The sequence below is a fragment of the Amblyomma maculatum genome, chromosome 3 (assembly GCF_055883805.1).
Source record: "Amblyomma maculatum isolate TAMU_Amacu chromosome 3, ASM5588380v1, whole genome shotgun sequence".
Taxonomy (NCBI): Eukaryota; Metazoa; Arthropoda; class Arachnida; order Ixodida; family Ixodidae; genus Amblyomma; species Amblyomma maculatum.
In genome coordinates this window covers 130,823,396-130,849,603 of record NC_139346.1, presented here as the reverse complement: position 1 = coordinate 130,849,603, position 26,208 = coordinate 130,823,396, and the positions used below count along the sequence as shown (strand labels likewise).

The following is a 26,208-nucleotide window of genomic DNA, read 5'->3' as shown; positions in this document are numbered from 1 at the left end:
TTTTTTTTTTGTTCTTGGCTGGTGTTCTGTACAGGTAATGCATGCTTTTGTGGCTAATAAAATGATATTTCCACGTGGGTTTTGATGATATTGTGACGGGGCTAGGAACGAAGACAATGTAGTAGAAGGACAGGGTGGAAGAAGAGTGGTGGAAGAAGTGGAAGTGGCACTGCTGAATGCGATCAAGATGTTACTTCGCACGTCTGGCACGACCCTATCTTGAATGAAGGGGTTCACGCCATAACAGTATGATCACAGCAGTTTTGAAAAACTTGCGTGGTTTTGAATTTCGCTCAGTGCAGCTAAAGAGCTCTTGTGAGTGGGGGGGGGGGAGGATAGTATCTGCTGTAACGGTACGGTAACAGTCATGGTCAACGTTCGGTGCTCAGTATTTTCTCATGTAATGAACCCTGCCCCTTTTTTTCTCACTAAGAACTTGCCCCCCCCCCCCCCCCTTTTTTTTTTTTTTTTTGTAGCAAGTAGGCTTCATGCTGTCGCTGCCAGAGTCCGGCTTTGGCACCGGGCAAGGTGCTGCGCCTCACCGATAGCATCTCCCTGTAGTTACCTTTTAACGAGAACTCTTGCATGGATACGCTTTCGACGAAATTGCTGAGCGCCAAGTTTCAGATGCTGTCAGGCAGCTCTGTCGCGGGCCCGTAACTACCGGATGAAACTTTAACTTGTTTCTGTGAGTTCCCGAAAAACTTGCTTCTGGACACTGAGGAACGAAAATTCCTGCACAAGTGGCTGATTATTTCAAAAGTCTGTAATAAAAGCAAATTTTGTGCCAGGTATGCTTCATTCAGGGCCTTTTGGAACCTGTACTGAATGATGAGATTTTAGGATAGTATTGCCTTAGAGAATCATATCAACGAGATTTCTACATAATTTTTAAAGACTAATGCAAATATTTTGAAGTTTAACTGAAGGTTCGAATATTTGGAATTTTCGAATATTTGAAACTTACACACCAGACAGGTGTGTGACATATGTGTAGCTTTTTAGGTTCTGACGAAAATTGAGAACAATTGAACTTGTCACTGCAAAACAGCCACAGCAGCGCATGCGGGCTGCGACTTTGGCCCCTTGCACTGACCTCCACCAGCCGAGTTACCTTCATGTGCATGCGTTTAGTCGTCTAAAAGGAGATACAAGTGATCGACTTCACATACTAGGCACACTCATGTGTCACCTGGTTCTGCGCTTTATTTGAGCCCGCTGGGGCTACAAGGCGGCTGCTCTTGATGGCCGTCTGTGCATCAGCGTGCAGCCTTTTGCCTCGTGCTGGCAGCCTCTTCAAGGAAAGAGCAAACTAAGTCGTGTGACAAATACAGGATGCTGCTGTTTGGAAACGTGATGTTTTGCCGCTATTTAGATCAACTAGAACATTCATAAGTAGTCCTGATAGTGAAAGTGCACTGTGACGTGAATCTAATCAAATACTGAAATACAGTGAAAGCTCGTTAATTCGAACCTCGGTAATTCGAATTTTCGGATAATTCGAACTACACTACTTGGTCCGGCCAAGCTCCATAGAGATCTGTGTATAAAAAAGCCCGTTAATTCGAACGCGGGTCGGTTCCGCTACGGATAATTCGAACTACGCGCCGCCGCGTCTGGGCGGCTTGGCGCACATCACGCGGCAAAAAAAAAAAGGGGGGGGGGGGGTAAAGAAACACCTCCGTGATCCGCAGGCATAATTAGAGGCTGCGCACGTCCAAAACGGGGACAGAATAAGGAATCAAGTAAAACCATGGAAGTGTGGGTAAAACTTAAATGGCGCCATGACCGGCGTGGCGGCCGGCGGCGTTGAAGGGAGGGGACGCGGCCGCGGCAAGGTCAGTGCATGGCCGCGCGGCGGCAGCTGCCTGCTCTCGCTTCTGCGCAACCTCCGTAGCTCGCAACTAAATACTCGTTAATTCCAACCCTGTTAATTTGGAAATAGGGATAAGTACTGTCGGCGCGGTCCCAGCCAATGCCCATAAAAGGCTATGATCTCGGACGGGCACTATGGGTTAAACTTTTTTTTTTTTTTTTTTTTTTTGCGATAGCCATCCATCCTTCCACCAATCAGTCGTCAACGGAAGCACGCGAGTCAGCCGCGATCATGACGCCAGCTTTTAGCACCGTTCGCTCCGATGATTAGAGTGGCAGTAGACGGGGCGCCCGCCCAAGTCGCTCATAGCATGATAAAGCGAACGTACTGAAAAGGAGGCTTGCACAACCGGATAAGCGCTGGCACTTTGCCAAGTTCGCTTCCCTCCCTGCGGGAGCTAAAGTCAAAAGATAAACACGCCGTTATCGCCGCGCAGCATCTTGGCGCACTGCCAAGAAATGCGTTGTGGACCGTGAAGGCGCGAAACAGAGGGACGCGCTAACGACTGGCGCCTTTATTATTATTTTTTTTTTCTTTCAGATTCGTAGGCACAAATCGGGGCTGGGTGGGTTCATTATGCGAGCGAGTTCGTTACGCGACTAAATACGGTACATTTACCGTAGTACAGACGGTTTTGGCCAGTTTTTTCGAGGCCATTCGATAATTCGAACATCGGATAATTCGAACATTTTTCCCGGTCCCGTGAAGTTCGAATTAACGAGCTTTTACTGCATGCGATTCAAAAATTGTTCAAAATTTTGAATATCCGCAAAACTCGGACAAATATCTCTGAGTGGCTTTTATTTTCCCGAATGTGAGAAGAAGCTGCAGAGAGAGTTGATAGAACTACACATCAATTGCATCTTGTTTATTTCGATACAGTCAGTGTGCGCTGTTGCATGCATTTACAGTTGTCAGCCTGTGGCTGAACCTGCGTAATGTTTGGGTTTGGGCTGGTTATGTATGACATAAAGTACATAGGAAGATACGAAGAAGAGAAGACAACAGCCAAGAAGCCCTTTTCTGTCATCTTTCTGCATGCATTATGTCAAACTGTAGGCAGTCTGTTTAGTCTACAGGGTGTGTGTGTGTGTGTGTGTGCAGTGCTACCCAGCTACCAGCGGCCCCTGCTGTTTCTGCCTGCACTGCCCGCCTTGGTGCGCATGTGCCAGGCGTTCCCGCCACTGGCGGAGGACGTGGCCGTGCTGCTGCTGCAGCTGGGCCGCGTCTGCCTCTCCCAGGAGTGCACTACAGCACCACCGCAGCTGGGTAAGAGCTTCACATTGCTTTACATGGGGTGAACGTCTTCCCACTGACTCGATGCAAACAGAAAAAAAGAAAATCAATCAAGAGTTTTGCTTGTCTATTGGTTAACGTGAACCACTGCAGTGACCACAACCCAAATAACATTGTACTCTTCACAATGGTGCTATTCGTGAGGCGTTCACGCAGCAGGTTCTCAAGGAAAGGAGGATCTGAAAAAAATATATATATATATAAATTGAAAGAATTCCTTGCTTATGAATTTCACAAGAGAAATTGCTCACTGTGTGCAAGTAGACGCCTGCTGCAGGGATAAAAATAGCAGATAAAGACATTCAGATCTTAACCTTGGAGAAGCAGGTTCTGCAAGCCAGTAATAAGGTAAAATTTGATGGGTGTGCCACCTTGGCTTTTTTGATCAGGTATCACGAAAAAGCATTTGACTCAGTTGAAACCTCGGCGGTGAAATCAGGGGGTAGACGAGCCGTATGTGAAAGTGCTGGAAGATATATATAGTGGCTGTACAGCAACCATAGTTCTGCATAAAGAAAGTAACAAAATTCCCATAAAGAAAGGTGTTAGGCAAGGAGACACAATCTCCCCAGTACTATTCACAGCTTGTTTAGAGGAAGTATTCAGAGACGTGGAATGGGAGCAGTTAGGGATAAGGGTAGATGGAGAATACCTCAGTAATCTGCGATTTGCTGATGACATTGCCTTGCTAAGCAACTCGGGGGGATGAACTGCAAATAATGATTGATGACCTAGACAGGAAAAGTAGAAAGGTAGGCTTGAAAATCAATATGCAGAAGACTAAGGTAATGTTCAACAGCCTCGGGAAGGAACAGCAGTTTACATTAGGTAGCGAAATACTGGAAGTAGTAGGCGAATATGTCTACTTAGGACAGGTAGTAACCGCAGATCCGGACCATGAAAAGGAAATAACAAGAAGAATAAGATTGGGGTGGAGCACATTTGGCAAGCACTCGCAGATTATGACTAGCAGCTTACCGGTATCGTTCAAGAGGAAAGTATACAACACTTGCATCTTACCTGTACTCACCTATGGGGCTGAAACGTGCAGGCTAACCAAGAGGGTTCTACTTAAGTTGAGGACAACCCAGAGGGCTAAGGAACGAAAAATGGTAGGGTAACATTAAGAGATAGGAAGCGTGCAGGGTGGGTCATAGAAATAACTCAAGTTACGGACATTTTAGCGGAAATTAAGAAGAAGAAATGGACATAGGCAGGACATGTAGTGCGAAGAGAGGATAACCAATGGTCGCTTAGGGTAACAAACTGGATTCCAAGGGAAGGAAAGCGTAGCAGAGGCGGCAGAAAGTTAGGTGGATGAATGAGGTTAATAAGTTCGCAGGGGTCAAGTGGATGCAGCTAGCATAGAACCGGGTTAATTTGAGAAATGTGGGAGAGGCCTTCACCCTGCAGCGGGTATAGTCAGGCTGATGATGATGATGTCATATGTGAGTAGCTCTCAAGTTCCAAGAGCCAAGTGGAAGGGTTACACCTGTAACCCTACATGTGTAAAAGAAACTACAAGGTTCTTAACCAGTCATTTTTTATAGCCCACGATGTCTGACTAGTGAAACCTCCTTGCAGCCAGTAGTACATACCTACGTAATACATGCCTCCCAATTCTCCTGGGAGACTCTTGATTTTTTACTGAACGCTCAGATTGTACAACCACTGCCCTATACCTCTCGGTAGTTTGCCTATTCCCACACAACAATGGTTTTTGTGAAGCTGGCACAGCAGAATCTGCAGCTGCATTGTAACTCTCGCCATCGCCATCAACAGCTGCACTATCACCATTGGCATCATTGGTTAAGCTGCCAATAAAGGCACGGCGATCAAAGTAATATCAAGCCAAAGCCAAAGTAGCTGTGGCTGGTTACATTTCATGTTTGCTAGTATTGCAGCTGCAATTCTATGTTTAGAGTTAGTTGGGCTACCTGTCTGTGGTGCTCAGTGTAAAGTTAAATCCAATGTGCTTGAAGTCACGGCACTATTAAGAGCCAATTATTATTAAGAGAAGTTATCTAGAAGAGAACCCATCCCGGTTCATACAATTTCTCGTATCATGTGTCGAAAATAGCGGGCAGTAAACATCTCTCATAGAGTTACACCATTTTTCTCCTGGTTAATACGTTCCCAGATAACACGACTGCCCGGTGTTAGTTCGAAATTTTGACAAACTGTGGTCGTATAATATGTTTTGCGATCAACCAGGCATATGTTAATGAGCGCTCGCGACATGAAAAAGGGATCAGCGGCGATTACCCGTCACAGTCGCCTTCCTGCAGTGCCTAGGTGCAATGGGGGCAAAGAAAACTAACGAGCCAATACACGAGGCGCTCGTTTCTGCGGAAACATGACTTCATGAGGAGAAACACAGTGGCTTCTTTTGCGGTGCATTAGAGGTTTAGAGATAAACCATTTGATAACTACAACTACAGTGAAAGCTTGTTAATTTTGAATGGCGCCATGACCAGCGCAGCGGCCGGCAGCGCCTGGAGGGTAGGGGTTGGTGGCCATAGTGGTGGCTGCTTGCTCTTCTCTTCCACACAACCTCCGAAGCTTGCAACTAAGTACTCGTTAATTTGACCCCCGTTAATTCAGAAATGCAGATAAGTATTTCTGTCAGCCAATGACGCCTATGAAAGGCTATGGTTTCGGATGGGTGCTACAGATTTCCAAATAGAAAACCAAATCGTTACGCGGGAAAATCTTTTTTCTTCTTTTTTTCCGACAGGCATCCATCCTTCCACCCTTAACGAAAGCGCAGTGCATGGTCAATCGCAATCCTGACACCAGATTTTAGCACCGTTCATTTCAAAAGGCATTTGCACTATCATGCGTTGCAATGATTGTGTTGTGGACGGCGCCCGCCCCATTTCCCGATAGAGCCAGTGTGAAAAGGTAAACACACCTTGATGTTATAGCTGCGCAGCACCTTGGCGCACTGCCAAGAAATGCGTGGTGCAATGCGACAGTGAAGGTGGGAGACAGAGGGACATGCTAACGAACCTTTTTTCTTTTTCTTTTTTTTTTTTTTTTCAAATTCTCAGTGGCAAAATGGGGGAGGGGGGGGGGTCATTATGTGAGGGGGTCATTAGCTTGCATACCATTGGGCCGGGTCTGGCTGAAGTGGCATGAGCAAAAACATGGCGACTGTGAGCTATCGCGATGGCTTCTCCACGTGTCACTGTAAGGGGCGAAGCATCCTGAAACAATTAATGAAGCGACTCCAGCTCATCATTCCTTCTATGAACGAAATCTGTTGCTAAAGTTGTTCTCTTAGGACAACGTAAATCTGCACTGTATTCATGTCTGCAAATGCTAATCTACACTTTTATGCAGAGAAAGTCACAATTTTAAATGCCTTTGAACTTCATTCAGCAGTTAATCTCTTTAATACAGTCTAACCCGGATAATTCGAATTTTGGTTATATCGAACTTGTGGAATATCCCCTTGAAAATCCCATGTAAAAGTATAGGAAAGCTGCGTCGTATATTGAACTCAATTTCACCTGTCGTTCGATATATCGAACTCCGCACCACGCATTGGACTGTGCGGTGCGCCTTCCCCAAAGACGATCGCATCACTCTCGGCCGTTTGCCACGTGACGTTTTCAAGCCACGCGCGGAAGGATAAGAGGGCACAGTTCGGCGACGGCTGGACCAGGGCAGCGCCGCACCCTTTCCCCAAAGGCGCGCGCATCTGCAGTGATCGCTGCCGCACGCCAGCACGTGACATTTGCTAGCCATGTGCGTGAAGGAATGAGAGAGAACCGATGCAGACGTGGTGTTCGGTAGAGGGGAAATACATGATAGAGCGAAGCGCAAGGGTGTGCCCAATGTGCCCACTCTTCTGCCGAATTTTATATCTCCCCTTCCTCTCTCTTTTCTGGCCTTCGTTTGCAGCAGCACGCACTACCCATGAGCGGGCAAAGCCAGCTCAGCCCGTGGCAGACGTTTTTTCTAGTGTGTGTTGTGAACGCTATGCGCGCGGCGCCTGATGTGTGATGCGTTTCTCGTGGAGAGTGAGGCACCGTAGTCGTCGTATTGAACGTGTGTAAGCTACGGTGGCTGAGGACGCTAAGAAGTGTCAGTTTTCATTTTTTTATTATTATTAGTATTTTTTTTTTTTCGGGAGTCGTTTATACTTGCCGTCGTGCTGAACGTGCGGCGTAGCGTATGCGACGTTAAGAAACGGCACTTTTTTTTTTTTTTTTTACATCTGTAAATCAACGAAAGCACGCGGTCAGCTGCAGTCATGACACCGACTTTTAGCATTGTTCGGTTCAAACGGCATTTGCAGCTATCAAGCTTTCCAATGATTTTATGGCAGTGTACTACGCCCGCCCCAAGCGCGGCGTGATAAATCGAACCAGGTTTGTGCAATCAAGCCATCATGGGTGCTCTGCTGAGTTCGCTTCCTGCCATCACAGGATCTATCAAAAGTATAGTCAAAAGATAAATGTGTCAGTGCTGAAGGGCTCAGGCCCCGCAAGTCGAAAATTGATGCGATTCTTCATGCTTAGCCACCGACTGATGTGGTTGGTCTGAATTCTTTTTTGGGACTTCTTGGCTATTATTCTCGCTTCATTCCAAGGAAATCGAGGGCATACATATCTGCATACGCGCTCATGTGTGAACATATTGCGTGTAGCATCATGGCGCGCTACCAATAAATGAGCTGTGGATGCGATGGTCGAAATGGAAAAACGCGCCACCGAACGCTTTTTTTTTTTTTTTTTTTCAAATTTGGGGGGGGGGGGGCAAAAGCGGGAGGTGTGTTCATTATGTAAGTGGGTTGATTACGCGACAAATACAGTATCATTTTTCACAATCGCAGGTGATGACTGAAGCCGATTTCTGTATATCGAATTATCAATATATCGAACTATTTCACGATCCCCTTCGAGTTCGATATATCCGGGTTCGACTGTATTAAGTAGTTCGGATCATATGTTGTCCCAGATAATGTTTCTTTCCCGGCATTTAAAAAAGAAACGTATCAATGAGGTTTTACTGTATGCTCATATATTTCTGTGCTTCACGAGGTCATGAAATAGCAAACATTTTGCATTTGGCACATTATGTCGATGTGACGTCTGCGTGTCCCACTATGAAAAAGGTGATTTGAAACTGAAAGTTAAACTAAGTTCCACTCATTAGTGAGCAGCGGAGCCTTCCAAAATCTGCTGCTGGTAAAAGACCATCACAAAACTAGACCGACAGACTTTTAATGCTAGCAAAGTGTGTTACGGCAGGGTTCCTGCAAAAGGAGCAAATGGATACTGCCTGAACATGGCCGGGTGGGCATTTCCTAGGTTACTTGCACATTGCCATGTCAGTGGTGATGATTAAGCTGTCTACAATTGAAAATTCTCTTGTTCGGTGTCAGTGAAGAACTTCGTGGCGTGATTTTAGTGCCAGGATTTTGTCCTTTCCGAGATGTTTCAAGCAATGGGCCAACAAAAAAAAAATTATTTTTGGAATTTTTTTTTCATGGTAGAGGAAGAATTCAACAGATAGGAGCCACCAAAATAACGAATAAATAAGTGTTGACCAATTCTTTTCTCAAACCACAGCATAGCTTGTCAAGGGAATGATTTATTTACATACACAGCCTCATGCCGGAGTCCCACTTAGTCCTCCATAGTTCATGCAATGAACACAACGCGCACCGAGCTCACATTCGTGCGCCATCACCTGCGCACGTGCCCGACATACCGTTCTCATAATGCTGTCTCCCCTCCAGGCAGTGTCACCAGCATTCCTCTCTCTCCAGCCACCCCTCTGTGTCCCTTATGTGCCACTTCCACTGTCCCTTACAAGCTCAGTTGTTTCTGTTAGAAGGCCCCAGGTGTCAGTAAACGATAAGAGAACCACACACATTAGCAGATGAACAATGCCATGTTTACACAAGCAGGTAGTGCTCGCCGATGCCGGAGGTATGGTGAAAAAGAATAAACAGTGTAGCAAAACTTCAAGCTGGTCTTGTTGGTTCATAGCTCTGTATTGTCTATAGTAATAAATAAAATACAGGCACCGGGCTTGCCCTGTGTAGGCCTGTGTTTGGCCCAAGACAGTGGGCAGGGCCAGGCTCGAGCTGGTGCGGTGCTTAGACTTATGGTTCTGTTTGGCCGGGGTCAATTTATACAGTTAGACTGAAGACAAATTTTAAACTGACATGATGTCATAAGTTTCTTGGCACTGAGTTCTGGCAAGGCCTGATGTCAACACCACATCTGCGTCATGTGTGTTGGACAGCAAGGGCTTGATTACATTGTATTTGCTATTTTCACTGTACCGGTCAGTGTGATTTTGTCGTTCTAACACTCTATGAGCCCAGTAGCATCCAAGTATAGCAAACACCATCTGTTTCTTCATTGGATTGTAGATGCTTCCCCAGTTTGTTAGGGGCATTGGAGTTGTCTCTCTTCCAATACATGGTGGGGCTTAAAATGAGGTAAAATGCCTCTTGCAGGAATTTCACTGCAGGGTAATTTTGGTAGGATAGGTCCTCCGGAATGCTGGCATGCAGCGGGAAGAAATTTCACCGAAGTAGCACAGTCGTGAGAAATATTACCATTAGTGATGCATTTCTGGAGTGGAAGATAAAAAAACTCGGTGCTGCAGTTACGAATACGGCAATAACAAAAGCTTCAGGCGTATTCGCAAAGATTGGAACTCTGCCAGCCATGCCTTGTGATATTTCTGCTGTGATGATGTCATTGTGCTAATCCTTTTTTACTCACTAACCGTACTTGCTGACGGTAGAGTAGCGCATTCATTGGGCTGGGCATTGAACCAATGGGTTTTCATGGCTTCTCAGTGATATCGCACTACAAGCAGATTTGGTGGGATGCTTTTGTGTCTTTGTGTGTAGCACTTGAACTTGTGCAAGGGGAGTTTTTTTTTTTTTGTTGCCCTGAGTGTAATTATGAAATGTTTTCCTCGCCCAGGTTTTTCGGCCAATCAGCTGGAAAAGTCTGCTGCCAGCATGGATGAGAGTGAGGGACCGGAAGGTCGTGTTCCCAGCAACAGTGCTCTGTGCAGTGCTATCCAGAAGTCTTTTGCTGACCTTTGTGACAATGCAGTGCTGAACCGGACTATCTACTAAAGCTGACGCAAAGATCACGTCACGTTATGCAGTGTACATTGCAAGGTTTGGGGAATGACCAACGTGCCTTTTGCACTGTATAGACATGGTGAAAACAGTCGTTAAAGAGCTGAATGAATTGTAAGCATCACACAAGTAGCTGGGGCATGTTGTTTAATGTAAAGAGAGGCAAGCTCCTTACCCCCCCTGGAATTGCCAATGTATGCAAGGTGTTCGAGTGGGCTTGCTACGAGGGTACACTATGTGTAGTGTCCTATATTGGATGTCATTGTCATTGCATTGTGTAAATAGAGTCGCATCATTTCTTGTTGCTGAGAGCTGATTCTTGAATGAACATTTTGCTCGCTTTCCCATTTCTAGGATTCACTTTCTGTCCGGTGTCAGTCAAGAAGCTTTCTCGCAAGTTGGCTTTCCTCACTGTGTTGTCTAATTTATATCATTAAAGGACAGAGTTTTAAGATGCTTCTATACTGGTTGAAAATCACATTTCTCTAGTATTTGAAAATGGGTTTGAATGATGACTTACACCATTTCTTGCTCAGCTTTCAAAGCATTGTCTTGTGGTCTGACCTGACAAAGCACAGATTTGTGCATCATGTGTGTGCAGAAAACTGCATTTGACTGAGTATATAGTTAGTAGTACTATATATACCACAGGTGTACATCCATGCTACTGCGTCCTTATTTTCAATGGGGGCTGTCATGGAGTGCATGTCGCACGAGAACTAACCATCAAGCTTTATTATTAATTTCTAAGCTGTTACAATTTAGTAACAAAATTCAGCATAAAAAAAAAACAGAGCACGTTACTATAGCTGAATCAAAATATATTGAACTTGAAGGGGAGTACGAACGATTTAATCAATAACTCGACATTGCATATTTATAAATATGCCAGTAATTAGCCTATCAGTAGCCTAGAAGCAAGGATACATTGCGCTTATGCTTTTTGCATCAACATGCCACCTAGTGACTTGCTGGCAGTGCACTGCTTGCTAAAAATAAGGATAAATGTACCATAAAAATGTGAGCAAGTGCGCCCCCCCCCCTCTCCCCCCCCCGCCCTTCTTGTCTACAGGTTGATGCAGTAAAACTTTGTTGGTACTTTATTTAAAATATGCGGGAGAAAATCACATTGTCCGGGAAAGCATGATCTGTCCGGGAAACATTTTCTTAACTGGCACCATTTAGCATTGGCTTTTAATAATAATAACTAGTTCACAGGAAAGGAAAGGCACAATATCTGGCGCACTTGTTCTGTGGACACCTGGACCACCTGGGGATCTTTAACTTGCACTGACATTGGGCAGCATACAGACACCTACATCCTTTCCCCTCCAATTTGGTTCCTTTCTATTCAGCGTTCAATGCTTTGCTGACTGCACCTGCATCTCTGACAATACAAACATCCAAAACATGTACAGATATTAAAAGTAACACAACTGACCTCTGGAACAATTTGGGAAAGACCAGCAGCAAAGCAAATGCTTGCTTCTAGTCATCATAACTGAACTAAGTTTGACTATTTTGACATGATAGATTGAAACATGGAGTCTATCACTTTGATAAGCTCAAGCACCACCCCTAGTTTGAAGTTTACATCAGTGATCAGCACATTTCTGCTCTCCTTGGACACATCCTTCTAAAACCTATGCCTATACTGAAAAATTCCAGGGCACTGGTCAGCAGTACCTTCAAGTTCTAGGATAGGCTGTACTTAAGGGTAGCCTTTTCTCCAGATTTTTTTGCTTCAGAGCGTTCCACCAGTGATTCCTGTTTTCACCTGAGCAACACTGGCACTTCCCTAATTTAAACATGTTGGCAATAGGCCCTATGTGGATTTCCAACACTCTTGAGAGTATGTTTAGTGAATGGCACTTTTGTGGTGTCACCCCCTTATGCTTCCGGTATGGTTTTTTCTGATGTAGGGCTTGACGGGATTGGTATTAACAAAGAGGCACGATGATGAAGTACCTGCTTGTTTTCATAGCTGAACCCTTAGAACAACTCAAGTTGTTTTGTGCTGTCAGACAACTTTCGTAATGGCTCGAGGTACCCGAATATGACTGCTTTGCTCACTTCTCTCACCACCGGCAATTCAAAAGGCTTGGAGAAGGTGCTGTGTCAAGTGCACGAAACATTTTTTCCTAATTTTTTCCCTCCAATCACTTTTTGTGACTTTTATTTAAATTTACTTGCAAATTTGTTATGCTCTTTGCTTTTTTAGTTTATTAAACAATTATGCATAATATGCTCAGCGCTAGGTGCATTATAACTGCCACTGTTGTGCTGCCTTTGTTTTGACTAAAGCGGCCCCTAGAGCATGTACACGTAACTGGCAGCATGCCACTGCCCCATGTGCTTCTTACTGTCAATCAAATTGCATTGAATTATATTTTTGAAGGAAATATCATTATTAGCGTCTTGTGCAGCAAAAATTTGTGTTCTGCTAAATTTGACATCAGAACATCGAGGCAACCGGTTTGGAACAGTTTTGGAGCAATTTTGTGTTTTAGAGCAGGGAAAGCAGAATGGAGCAGTACTTCCATTCCTGAAGGTGGGATTGAAAGTGAGAGATATAAAGAGGTGCCATAGTGGAGAACTAGGGGGCAATTTCGACCACCTGGGGACGCCTCTTCGTTTTGCCTCCATCGAAACGCAGCCGCTGGCAGTCGGGATCGAACCCGGGTACTCCAGTACAGCAATCGGCATCTTAACCACTGCGGCAGGGCAGCATTGGCTTTTCATTTTGAGCATTTTGACTCCTTTGAACAATTAATAGTAATAATAATGATAGCGATTTGTTCCCAGGAAGGGAAAGGGGCAGTATCTGTCACACTTGTTCTGTGGACACCTGAAATGCGTCATAAGGGAAGGGAGTGAAGGTGGAGAGAGATAAAAGTGCAGTGGTGGAGAGCTAAGGAGTAATTTCATCCACCTGGGGATCTGTAATGTGTACTGTATGTCGTTTCCCCTCCATCGAAACGCAGCTGCTGGCGTTCGGGATCGAACCAGAGGACTCCGGCACTGTATTCGGTCATCTTAACCACTGCACCACCGCGGCGGGGCCCTTTAAAACCCGGGTTTCATTTTTTTTTTTTCAGTAAAGAAAATGAAAAAACGAAAAGGGTTCAACGCTGCTGAATCGAATATGGAGCGAAATCATTAGCTGCCGGTGACCGAGCGTTCTTTTTCATTTTCTTTTTCTTCTTATGGCAGGGGGGAGCATTGCAGCTTAATATGCTAGCAAAGTCGGGGCTCGTGCCGCTCACATGGGCCTTGAGGGAAATGAGGCAGCTGACGCTGCCGCCCATGCGCTCTCACCGGGCAGCGTATTTGGCTTTACTCGGGGTGGTAGCTCCGCGAGAGAGAAAACAACAGAAGAGTCTAAGAAAGCGGGCTGTTTCGCCGGGCATCCCCTTCCGACCCCGATGATCACTCCAGCTTATTCTTTCAAAGATATTGTTTTACTATATCAATCTGGCCAAGGCGGAGTAGCGGAATACTTTGCTGTGCCCGGCAGCTTTCAAACACTTCGAAAATTCCTTTTTCGGGCAGCTGTCCACGCTGTGCGAAGTCTTCGGACATATACCACATGGTGTGGGCCTGCCCCTACAGCCCTGCTATCCCCCCTCATCCCAACCCCACTCGGGAGGACTGGAAGGCGACCCTGCTCAGATGCTCTACCTACAGGCCTTGGTTGAGCGCGCGCGGACTGCGGCCGACGCCACTGGGGACCCCACGTAGTGCTTCTGACTGGCTTCTTAAGGGTTGGTCCAATCATACCTCCCTGTGAATGCTCCTTTGAGCCAATAAATGTATTTCACCACCACCTCCACAGTGGAAATTTTCTCTCTCCTTGGCGCGCGTTCATTGCAGTGCTGTATATAATATAATTGGTTTACAGGAAAGGCAAGGCGCAGTATCTGTCACACTTTCTCCTGCGTCACCTTCTGACAGGAACCGGAAGCGCCTGAAGCCGAGGCGATGCGTACGTCGGAGGCCACGATTTTGTAGCGAAAGCTACTAGGCCACGAACTTGCGATTTCGCCGTTGCGGTGCTCCGAGGAGGCACAGAATGACCTTCAGCCGTTGGCTAGCAACTGGCGTAGCTGGCAGAGGCCGCAGCTCGGTGCGGAGCCGCCGCCGCCTTTTGGTATGACGTCACACCGCTTGCCTTATCGTTGCGCTTTCCTTGGCGCCAGAGGAATCGAGGCACTGCCGATTGTCATGATTTTCCTGGCGCCAAGGAAAGCGCAACGATAAGGCTAGTGTGACGTCATACCAAAAGGCGGCTGCGGCTCCGCGCCGAGCTCTGGCCATAGAGAAAGAGATTGCTAAAGAGCGGACACAAGGTCAATGTACAACTGGTCGCTCAACTTGGAAGAAAACGCGTGTAGCTGCCTACTGCCAGCGGCATCAACTCGATGATGAGGAATGAGGGCTCCTGCGAACTTAGAGGCATATTACTAGCGCACAGAAAATAAGATCTGCCAGAAATCCAAAGAACTAGAAAGTAAACATAATATTCGCGCTCAGGAATGAATGCAGTTTTTGTTTCTTGCGTAAGAAAAACGTGTCACATTTATAATAATATTTTAACTTGTTTCTAACGGCCTCTCTCGGCCACTTATTATCCGCTGCGTAGTTGCCCAAAGCTCAGATATGGCTCAGACCAAAGCTTTTTTCATCCGCGGAATGGGTGCGTCGTCGGCCCCGGTTCAGTTCAACGTTCATCGTTGCGTGCTGCGTACAGAGTGGGTTATCTGTAACAAACAGTCAGTATTTCATTCTGCTGGTTGTGGTAGAGCTTTACAGCAAGGCGAAGACTGCCTGTGCTCGATGAGAAACTGATTGCCGCTGCATGTGCGCATTTCCGGACGATGGGACAATGCTGCGTCACAGCTCGGCGGCGACTCGTCTGCATGAGCGGCGTATCGCTGCATGTTTTAATTGAGTGGTGAAGGTGAGATTTTATAGCCCCCAAGACGCGTGTCGCATTGCTCAGAGCCTTCCGTTCCGCTCCCTTTGCTGCGTGTTTTGCTTACTGCGTCGTATTACCGCACCAACGTTTGCTGAACGTGCTTTAGCTGTTATTACAGTGATGTTCCTATTGTCAATGGGATCTTTCTCATGAACATGTTAAATGCTTAAGTTGTAAATTTGTAACCTCACATTGACTCCTTTCAGTGGCAAATAAAGCGCGAGTAAAATATGGGAATCGTGAACAGGGCGAGATTTATTGAAGCGAAGCTATATCGTAGATATTTTCACTTCTCAGACGCATTAACTTCTAAATACTATCAATCCCAATTTGAATTGCTTACCTAAGCTCTTACAGGTTGGCGTTCTAGCGCTAGCGTTAGTTATTCCGTTCGTTTGTTTTTGTTGTTCTTTGACGCTGATATGTACTTTGTTAGCAAGATCTTTCACCCTTTTATAATCTCACCGCGTCTCGTTTGGAGACCTACGCTCAGGAAATTTTGTTATCACGAGGATTTCATGAAGACCGTGACGAATGAGCGGTGGTCGCTCTCCTACACTTAGATTTCATTGTCGTGAAGCGTCTATGTAAGTAATCGTGAATTAATAAAGCCTGGCTTTCTATGCAGCACAGCTTCACTCATTTATGCCCTTAGTGAAAGGCCTCAAGCCATGTGGTTCAATCCATGTGCTTGCCGAATTCACTTGAAGGCCCTTGTTCACAAACGTGCCCGAAGAAATAAGCCCCAGAATGCGTTTACATGACGCGCGACGAAAGACTAGGCTAACGACGACGGAGGCAGCACGATGCTATGATAAGGTGGTTAAAGATGCCGTAACATTTCAGTTACCGTAAAACTTGACAGTAGAAATCCATGTCAAGTAAAGTTGGCTGAACAGTTACGGTGTCCATTTTTCTGCCTTATCCGAGCATCGTTCTGCCTCCGTCGTTGTTGGCCTTGTTTTTCGTTCATAAGTAAAAAGACAATCAAATTCCCCGCCAAAAGTACGTTACTGTGACGTCACAAGCAACGTCACGTCTTTGTTGTGCCTCACAGTTCGCAGGGGGCACTGGGAAACTAAGGCCTCGCTCAGAGTCGACACGCAGGCTTCTATGGGAGTAACGCTACCATTTGTTCTTCTACCATGGCGGACACTCCCATAGGGCCCAGCTATAGTGCCTAGAATATACTGGCTAGTGTGTCGAGCGCGCCGGCTGGGATGGCTCGGAGAGCAATGAAAGCCGCCGGCGGCCGCATAGCGGCGCTGTGGTGCGAGAGGGTGCGAGCCGGTTTCTCGCGCACATTGCGCCGCGCTGCTGAGAGTTGGAAAGGGAGCTGCGCGTTGCTTTGGCTCACGTTTAATACTTTGTTTTAGAGCTCTTTCAGGAGCTTAGGATTGATATAACGTTTTAACATGCCAATGTTAATATCGAATTGCTTTGTGCAGATTGCTCGAACTTGAAAGCTCAATCGGTACGGGAGCCACACGCTAACCCGGTAAACGCACATGAGAGCTTTCGCGTTTGGAGGAATTCAAACTCAAAGAATACAAGTCACGAAACACAGATTCGGTTTAATAGAACGAAGGCAGCATGTTTAATCAAAGGTGACAATGCGAGTGGAAGGCAATGCTGACATGTTCTTCCCACTTGTCCAGATATCCTAAAAAGTCTTCCAAGAAACGCATGTCTGGGCTACCCGGCTTAAGTGCACGCTTGGTTATCCTGGAGGTCATTACTCGTATCAGGCGATTGATTAGCGTGACGAAGTCTTCTGTTGGTTGCACCCGAGTGTATATAGTCTCCACATGCCGCCATTGCAAAAAAAAGTCCTTTAATAACCTCATCTCCAAAAAGTTGGAATGCAAGGTCAACCTTCATCTTTTCAAAGTTATTGAGTCTTAAGCATAAGCTAGGCTGTTATCCACGGAAGGTATCCGCATCCATGTAACCGGAATGAGAATGTCCTCAAACGAATGACGGCCTCCGTGGTGGTTAGGTGTCTGCAGTGTAGCCTGGCTGCCACTCTGTTCACCCACAATGCCCGCTTCACTGGAGCCGGAGGAGTCGTTGCAGTCTTGAAAGCCAGCTTCGAGAAAACAGGAGCCCTCGTTGATTTCCGAGCCCGAATCGCCGGGTCCAGTCCCTGCGCCCCGCTTATGGCGTTTACGAGGTGGTTGCTGCTCGCATATGTTTCTTTCCTTCCTTTTTGGTGCCGTCTTGGGCACAAGGTGTGGAGGGTATAATGTTAACGGTTTGAAAATAACGATGTTAAAATAACCATCTTCTACATGCTTCTGTTTCGCACCCCAGTTATGTAACCCCCCTCACATATTACTCCAATCGGAGCCCGTGAGGTATTTGAATAAAAAGAAAAAAAAAACAGCAGAACACAAACGAGGAACCTTTACTTACAGCGGCTAATTAAGGTACATCGCGGCCTGCGATTGCACAAGGTTTTGCCGAAGTCACCATCTTTTGAATGAAGAAGCTGACGAAGTTTTTTTTTTTTTTTTTTTTCTCAGATACGCAATATGCACGAGACGCGGCCGGTTAATCGCGATGAAGCTCGTTGGTAATGCCGCGCTTACGGTGAAACATGCGCCTAATATATAACTGCATCCATATGACATATGTGTAGCGCAAAATGACAATCGAGGGACACAGAAAAGGTACACAACACAGGTGCTGTCTGTAGCGCCTGTGTACACTCTTTGCGCTACACACTGCCATGGAGCACCGTTACCGACTCGGCCAGGTTTGCATCCTTGTGAATATAAGTGCATGCTCTAAAAATGTTTCTCGCCAACAAAAGCAGTTGCCGTTTACCTTCAGTCATTTCTATCGATGCTTCGTTCCCATTGTACAGAATGCGTACTTACGTAGCATCAGATAGCGCAGTAATACGTACGCTCCTTGTTCTAGCGGTAGCCCCGTTTGCCAAAAAAGAAAGTCTTCTCTGTGCACCACCGCTTTCTCTGTGGCATTTTTCTCTGCAGTTTAGTTAGAGGCACTGGGGAAACAACAATCGGGAACCGCGCTTCACCACTGGCGACGCAGTAAAAAAAGAAGGGATACAGGCGAGCACAGAACGCGCGCACAAAACGAGGAAAAAAAAAACCGATGCAATCGTCGCCGAGCAGGTAGAAGTGCGGAACGACTCGCATGAGCAAACACCTACTCCGTAAATAAACTACTGCACCTTCGTGAAAGCAAAAGAGGCGCAGAAGCAGGTTTAACACGCACGCACAACACCAACAGATTGCCGTATTCTGAAGAGAGAAAACTGTGTCGTCTGCTCAGGTGGCACCCTCTTGACAAGCAGCGCCCTCTGCCGCTAACGATTGGCTTTCATTGCAAATAGCGCCATCCTCGCCCATAGGGAAGCGCGGGCGCTCGTCACACTAGCCAGTATATTCTAGGCACTATAGCAAAGAAATGCAAGAAAGCAAACTGGTTATCTGAAGAGGCTTTGCAAATAGCTGAGGAAAGGAGGATGGCAAAAGTTATGGGGGAAAGAGAAAGATACAAGGTTCTCAATGCGGATTTTCAGAAAATAGCAAGGAGAGATAAGAATGCCTTCCTGAACATACAGTGCCAAGCAGTTGAGGACAACAGCCAATTAAGGAACACAAGAGCTCTGTACAAGACAATCAAAGATATCAAAGGAAGCTTCTGTGCTAAGCTGGGCGTGATAAAGGACAAACGAGGCAAGGACCTCACTGAAGCCTCAGAGATAAAGAAGAGGTGGCAGGAATACACAGAAGAACTGTACAAGAAGGACCCGAATGTGCAAACCCAACATAAGACGGTTGTGATTACTGATCTCGAGCCGGGCATCCTGAAGAGTGAAGTTGAATGGGCCTTAGCCAGTCTTGCTAAGAAGAAAGCCAGCGGAAGTGATGGCATTCCAGCTGAGTTGCTTCAAAACCTCAACCATGACGCTGTTAGCATTCTGCATACATTATGTCAGAAGATTTGGACAACTCTGCAGTGGCCACAGGATTGGAGGAGGTCAGTTTACATCCCCATTCCAAAGAAAGGCAGTGCCAAAGATTGTTCCAACTACCGCACGATCGCACTTATTTCGCATGCTAGCAAGGTGATGTTGAAAATCCTCCAAGGTAGGCTGCAGCAGTATGTGGATCGGGAGCTTCCGGACGTGCAAGCTGGGTTTCGCAAGGGCAGAGGAACTAGAGACCAAATTGCCAACCTCCGCTGGATCATGGAAAAAGCAAGAGAGTTCCAGAAACCCATCTACTTCTGCTTTATTGATTATGCGAAAGCGTTTGACTGCGTAGATCACAGCAGATTGTGGCAAGCTCTCCAACAGATGGGAGTTCCAATTCACCTCATCTGTCTCCTCAGGAACCTGTATGAAGGACAAGAGGCCACAGTCAGAACTGGGCATGGTCTTACCGATTGGTTTCCGATTGAGAAAGGAGTGAGGCAAGGCTGCATACTGTCGCCCTGCCTATTTAACCTATATGCAGAGTGCATCATGAGGAAGGCCGGTCTGGACGAGTCTTCATATGGAGTGAAGATTGCTGGAAAACGTATCAACAACCTTAGATATGCGGATGATACCACTTTAATGGCAGAAAGTGAAGCGGAACTCAGGAGACTTCTGATGCGTGTACAAGAAGAGAGTGAGAAGTTTGGGCTTAAACTGAACATCAAAAAGACAAAGATCATGGCGTCTTGCCCTATCAAGTCCTGGAGCATCAATGGACAAGAAGTGGAAGCTGTGACAGATTTTCTCTTCTTGGGCTCCAAGATTACCTCGGAAGGAGACTGCAGCCATGAAATTAGGAGACGCCTGCTTCTGGGAAAGAGAGCAATGGTTAGCCTTGACCGCCTAGTAAAGAGCAGAGACATTAGTCTGCCAACCAAGATCCGTATAACTCGTGCTATGGTCTTTCCAGTTGTGATGTATGGATGCGAGAGTTGGACTGTGAAAAAGGCTGACCGCCGAAGAATTGACGCGTTTGAATTGTGGTGCTGGCGAAGACTCTTGAGAGTTCCTTGGACTGCCAGAAGATCAAATCAGTCGATATTGTCGACCATAAACCCTGACTGCTCATTGGAGGGTCAAATTCTAAAGTTAAAACTCAGCTACTTTGGTCATCTGATGAGAAGAGAGAAGTCGCTGGAGAAAGATTTTATGTTGGGAAAGGTTGACGGTCGCCGGAGAAGGGGTAGGCAGCGAACGCGATGGTTAGATGGCATCCTCGAGGCACTGCAGATGAAGTTATGTGATGTTAGGAAGATAGTGAGAGACCGGAAAGCGTGGCGTGAAATGGTCCATAGGGTCACGAAGAGTCGGACACGACTGAACGACTGAACTGAACTGATAGCCCAGCTGTCCATTAAAGTCCCTTGATAATTTGAAAGTAGCGACACTCTCCTCCGCGCCGCGCTTTCCTCCTCGATTCTCCTCGCGCGGCGGCGGCGAGCGCTGCGCACGACACGCTTTTTCTCCTTGACGCCCGCCGGCCGGCCGCAGCAGTGAGTGAAGCGCGAGCTTTTGGGCCAGGTCTGCGCTTCAGGAGTGCACAAAATTTTTGAAAAATTGCGAGAAAAGCATTGAGAATGCCGAAAGTAAAGGTCATGAATTGGTTGGTTTCTTCTTAGAACTGTTTGAATGGGGAATACTGATAAACAAAGCTTTCAGGCGAGTTCTGTGCTACAGACACTTTTTAAGTCTCATGATAAGGTTTTACTTTGTGCACTTAATCTAGTACTGCCTCTGACTTTGTGTTTGTTTTTTTTAGAGCGTGAAATCTGTCACCGCGGTAAAACTTCGGAAAACGATCCAGGCTGGTGCTTTGAACTTCAAGATCAGAGAAGGTCAAAGCAGGACTTAGTCTATTTCGCTATACTGTCAAGCTATCTCTTTAAGCATAGTATATGTCACGCGATCAACCATGAGATTGGATTATTGGTTAATTGTACATGTATTTCGATCAATTACTGAGCCAAATTAATTGATATTTAGTAAATTGCAATTAAAATCTAAATTTTAGCTGCAACATCGAACCGTATACCGTTGGAAAACTTAGGCCAAGTGTAATGGCACTGTGCTAGTTAACGATCCGCGATAATCTGTGTTAATTAGTTAATTTTGTATAAAACCAAATTTTGAGCTGTTCCTTGCTGCTTCGAGGCAAGAACCAGGTTTGCCACGGCAGTCTTGATATGATGCTGATGGATGAATTAAATCATTTTATGAGTACGCGGCCCCTCACTGACTTCGCGTGTGGTTAAAAGACAGCAGGGTACACTGGGAGGATTGGTCGGCCCTATGGCCGACACACTGAAGTTCTGGGGCAAACATGCTGTAGTCTCATGAGCTACGTAAAAGAGCTTGATTTCATTGAACGCGACAATCAAATAAAAAAATTACAAGGTGCACATAGGTCTTCAACGTGCGGAAATGAGAAAGCATATAACTGCCAATTCATTAACTATCGCTATCCTATCTATCACTATATCTACTAATGCCAGAGACCTATCGTAACTGTCACTATCCGCAACGAACACTATCAACTCTCTATCCGGGCCTATTACTATCATTTACTATTATTATCCGCAGCAGTCACCATCATTACCTATCACTATCCATAACCATCACTATATTTAATCTGATGCCGCCCCATGACCCATTGATATACTTCAATTTTCATTGACTTATGTTGTCAGTCATATCTCTATCTCATATTATCTGACGAGACAACTATACATTGACTTTTAATTCTTATACTTTCTTGTTTTCTCATAAATGGAGGTGGGAAAAGAGCAAGCCTCTGAAATAACTGACTACTATCAGAGCGAGGTTCATGTCTCTGTCGAGGAGGCTTCCTTTACTTCAGGACAGGTCGGTGAGAGAAAATTGATGGAACTGCGTTTGGCCTGTTTTTTTTTTCGAGTTTGTGTAATATTGGCGGCTCAAACTGGTCTTCAGTGAAATGTAGCTAGAACATAGAGCGATGAGTTAATCACTCAGGCTTGGTGAAAAAAAAAAACTTCTTGCATACAATTGAAATGAGTAATATGTTACAGTGTTAAGAATTGTTGCTCGCAAAATGTTCCCCTATTTTTACATCATAACTATAATCATTATTGATTGTTTAAGTTTCGTAAATACAGAAAATTGATGCAATGATTCCGGCTGATTTGACATCGATGGGATAACTTTTCTCGCAATAAATGAATACGCGGAATCGCGGTTTTAGAGCTCCAGCTTTCAAAGCGAAGTTAACCTGCCAACGCCAAGTAGTCATGGTCAAAGTGAAGCGTGTGTGATCATATGAACACCTCCTGCACATTGGCCGTATCCCTGATAAAACGAACGCATATCTTTTAACCCACGCGTGCGTCGAAGCATGGCAACACATTCAAGAATTGAAAAAAAAAATTGCCGTGCGACCTAACTAGTGCAGATTACCCGCAATACCTCGGGTTTACTTGCCAAAGAGTTTTTCAGGGCCAGCGTTAATTGCTCCCGAGTAAACGACGCACACTACAAGTACAAGCTGGAAAGGCTAGCTCCTCTACAAGCCCGAATTTTGATTTTTAGTGAAGGAGGCCAGGGATCCTAGCATAATCGCGACAAATGCAATCGAGAGAATGTAATTTTCCAGTTATCTCTGACAGCAAAAAGCAGATTATAGCGCCCTGTTTCTCACTGTACAGAAGTCGAAGCGTGTTAAATGATAGAGCCTTGGAGCCTCGCAGAATATTCAGCATGCTGCAGAGGACAACCTTATTTTTATACAATGAACATGCTGCCGCCGCAAAAATATTGAGGAGCAAGCAGGAATAAAAAACGCAGCGTCAGGTGACGCGTTATTACGGGGAGTGAGAAAGGCACCTGACGTCGCAAACAACTCTGTTCTTCCTAGGAATAAACGTCGTTCGACTAATCTTGTGATTCCATTTACTCGTGCGCAAGCCGTCACGCTTGCCTTGAGATATCATGAATACCGCATAACCATCTTCAGGCCGCTTGCTGCAGTTGTACGCGCAACAGCACGGCATAGAGCTTGCACACTGCAATAAAAGCACAGCGCGAAATATTCGCTCGCCGAGACTAGGAGAAAAATGGCGCGAAGGAAAAAGAAAACACAAGGAAAACGCCGGACGCGCGTTGGTTTCCAAGGACAACGGCAGGGAGACCAATCGTCGCTCAGGAAATCGGGCGGAGAAATGGCCTTCAGCGAAGGGGCGCGCAAGGGGCGAGGAGGTAGCGCGGCGGCGGCAAAGTTCAATCGTTGGCGTAACTTTCAAAGTATCAAGGGGTTTTACTGCCCATTTGACTGTAGTGCACCAAGCGGCCGGCGGCAACTACTTCCGGTCTTGCTGAAAGGCGCGTTATTTGAATGCTAGCATGTGCTGCGCCCTTCCCTGCCTTTTTGGCGCATTATTTTGGTTTTACACGGTCTGCTAGTGTTTCTACTTATGTTCAGCATGCATAACAAGATTAAAAATGGATTTCCAGTTCTCTAAATTGGCCATCAACGCAGCTGCGCCACAGCCTTTGCAAAACAGTATTGCAGAAAAAACGCCAAGTGCTTTGTGAAATGAACATTTATTTTGCTGCATATAAAAACACACAAGAGACGCAACAGATGTAGACGGATGCATTGACAAAACGTGGCACACATTAGACGATGTGCAAAATACAGAAAAATAAAAATACACAAGGCGAGAAACAGCACTTAGGTAGAGACAAAAAATAGCCTAACGTTGATTTCCAAATTATGGCAAATGATATGTAGCAAAACAGGCATAATACATAAAATACACAGTCTCAGTCGCGGCTACCTTAGCAAGGGTAACTTGTATTGTTCAGGGCAGAGAGAAGTACTGACGCTTGGGGGAAGACCACTCCGTTCACTCGTCGCATCTGCCGCGCTTCGGCTGCACTCCGTGGGTCCATTCAGTGCTGTTGGAAAAGGAATGAACATGATGCAGAAGGTTGCAATGAAATGTAAGGCCACTGCACCGCGCACATAACTGTGCATGTGGGTGCGTACTGAAGACTTGGTGAGCAGCAGTTATGGTCCAGAACAGAAAAGCTGTGATTCGTAAAATGGATACAAAAGCTACTGTTGCAACGTAGAGGTCAGGAAATGCAGGCTAACCGATCATATATGAAAATGCATTTCTACAGTGAGTGAAATAACAGCCACTAAACTACCAACATTCCTCAAGAGCACTGAACAGCTGAAGCAATGAAGGTTGCTGCATAATAAAACATTTCTCACTTTAACGTTGTCCCGTTACATGCAACGCGACACCACGCCAAACTAGCCGTTCGCAAAACCGCGGCCGGCGGGTACGCTATGTTGGCTTGCCCTTCATACGCGACTTTGTGAAGCGCAGACCACCCTGCTGAGCTAAACTGCCCGAAATGCCTCGCAGTTTGACAAGAATGAAACATTTCACACCTTGCGGTTGCCCTGTTAAACGCGACACCACGCAAAACTAGCCGTTCGCAAAATCGCCATGTCACGTCACCGCGGCGGTCAGCACGCCTAGTCATGCCTGCTAGCTTGCCCTTCACGTGCGACTTTGTGAAGCGCAGTCGCCGCCGTACTGAGCTAAACTGCCTGAAATACTGCACAGATTGACAAGAAAGTCAAGAATGAAACGTTTCTCACTTTACCGTTGCTCTGCTAAACGCGACACTTAGCAAAACTAGCCGTTCGGCAAACTGCGTCAGCATGGCCGCACCGGCCGGCGAACACGCCATTTTGGCGCAACGGCCTGCCTTGGTGCCTTCACATGCCACTTTGTCAAGCGTGACGAGCTAAACTGTTCGAAATGAAGCTGTTTCCCGGGAACAGAACATATTACACCTTGCCGTGGTTGGGAAACGCCAGAGTTACGGCGTAACGAACTGCGCCTGAACAGCCGGCGTGCCTGTTCATGAGCTGCGAAACTTATTGGCACCGGCCGGCATGGTCAGCGTAAACTGCTTGAAATGCAGCGTAGTTAAGCAAAAAACGTTGCTCACCTTGCCGTCGTTCCAAACCGCTGTCGTTCCGCGCAGCAGCCCACAAGAGGTCTGTGCCGCACAAGCGCGGCGTGGCACGAGCACACAAGCGCAATTCCTTCGACAACTTCTTGTCTGCTAGCGCTCCGGCGGGCTACCGCTGCAGCGAGTGCCGTCGCGCGCGCGTCCGCGCATGCGCACGTTGGTGCCGCCATCCATCAATCGGCGGCAGCGCAAAAAGTCGCGCGTCATTTCCTGGGGCCAGTTTTCGCCGAGTGACCGCTCTTTACCAATCTCTTTCTCTATGCTCTGGCCTCCGCCAGCTACGCCAGGAAACGGCCGAAGGTCATTCTGTGTCTCCTCGGAATACAGCCCCGGCGAAATCGCAAGTTCGGTTGGTTGATTGGTTGGTTCATAGGAATGGAAAGACGCAGTATCTGTCACACTTGTTCTGTGGGCACCTGAACCGCGCCGTAAGGGAAGGGATGAAGGTGGGGGTGAAAGTGGATAGAGAGAAAGGGGGGCCGTAGTGGAGGGCTACGGAGTAATTTCGACCACCTGGGGATCTTTAACGTGCGCTGACACCGCACAGCACACGGACGCCACTTCGTTTCGCCTCCATCGAAACGCAGCCGCCGAGGCCGGGATTCGATCCCGGGAACTCCGGCACAGTAGTCGGGCGTCTTACCACTGCACCACCCCGGCGGGGCGCAAGTTCGGGGCCAAGTAGCTTTCGCTACAAAATCATGGCCGCCGACGTACGATAAACAGTAGAGAAGCCTGGGAACTGCGGAGCGAGTCCCCCCGCCAACCAGCAGCTATCCGCCTGGCGGCTGAAGCCGCGAAGAAACACTGTCGCTTCGCCTGTCTTTAGCCGCGGAGATCCCGGCCTCAGTCCCATAGGCCTGCGTGCCGGGGCCGGGGAGTAGGGGGCC

General features: G+C 46.6%; 1 protein-coding gene and 1 long non-coding RNA gene across 2 annotated transcripts in view; one reads left to right on the top strand and one right to left on the bottom strand.

The window, feature by feature from the left end:
• The window catches only part of IntS2 (integrator complex subunit 2), an 80,581-nt gene extending 69,260 nt beyond the window's left edge, over nucleotides 1-11,321 (top strand). The window contains exons 20-21 of the mRNA XM_084598048.1: nucleotides 2,981-3,145; nucleotides 10,132-11,321. Coding sequence (XP_084454174.1) covers nucleotides 2,981-3,145; nucleotides 10,132-10,289 — 323 coding nt within the window. The 3' untranslated portion in view covers nucleotides 10,290-11,321. The remainder of the gene's footprint in view (nucleotides 1-2,980; nucleotides 3,146-10,131) is intronic.
• Nucleotides 11,322-23,786: 12,465 nt separating this feature from the next.
• On the bottom strand, nucleotides 23,787-25,576 carry LOC146196035 (uncharacterized). The gene is made up of 2 exons (XR_014705623.1): nucleotides 25,295-25,576; nucleotides 23,787-24,220 (listed from the first exon to the last, which is right to left on the bottom strand). It is a non-coding gene; the product is annotated as an uncharacterized LOC146196035 (long non-coding RNA).
• Nucleotides 25,577-26,208: the final 632 nt, after the last annotated feature.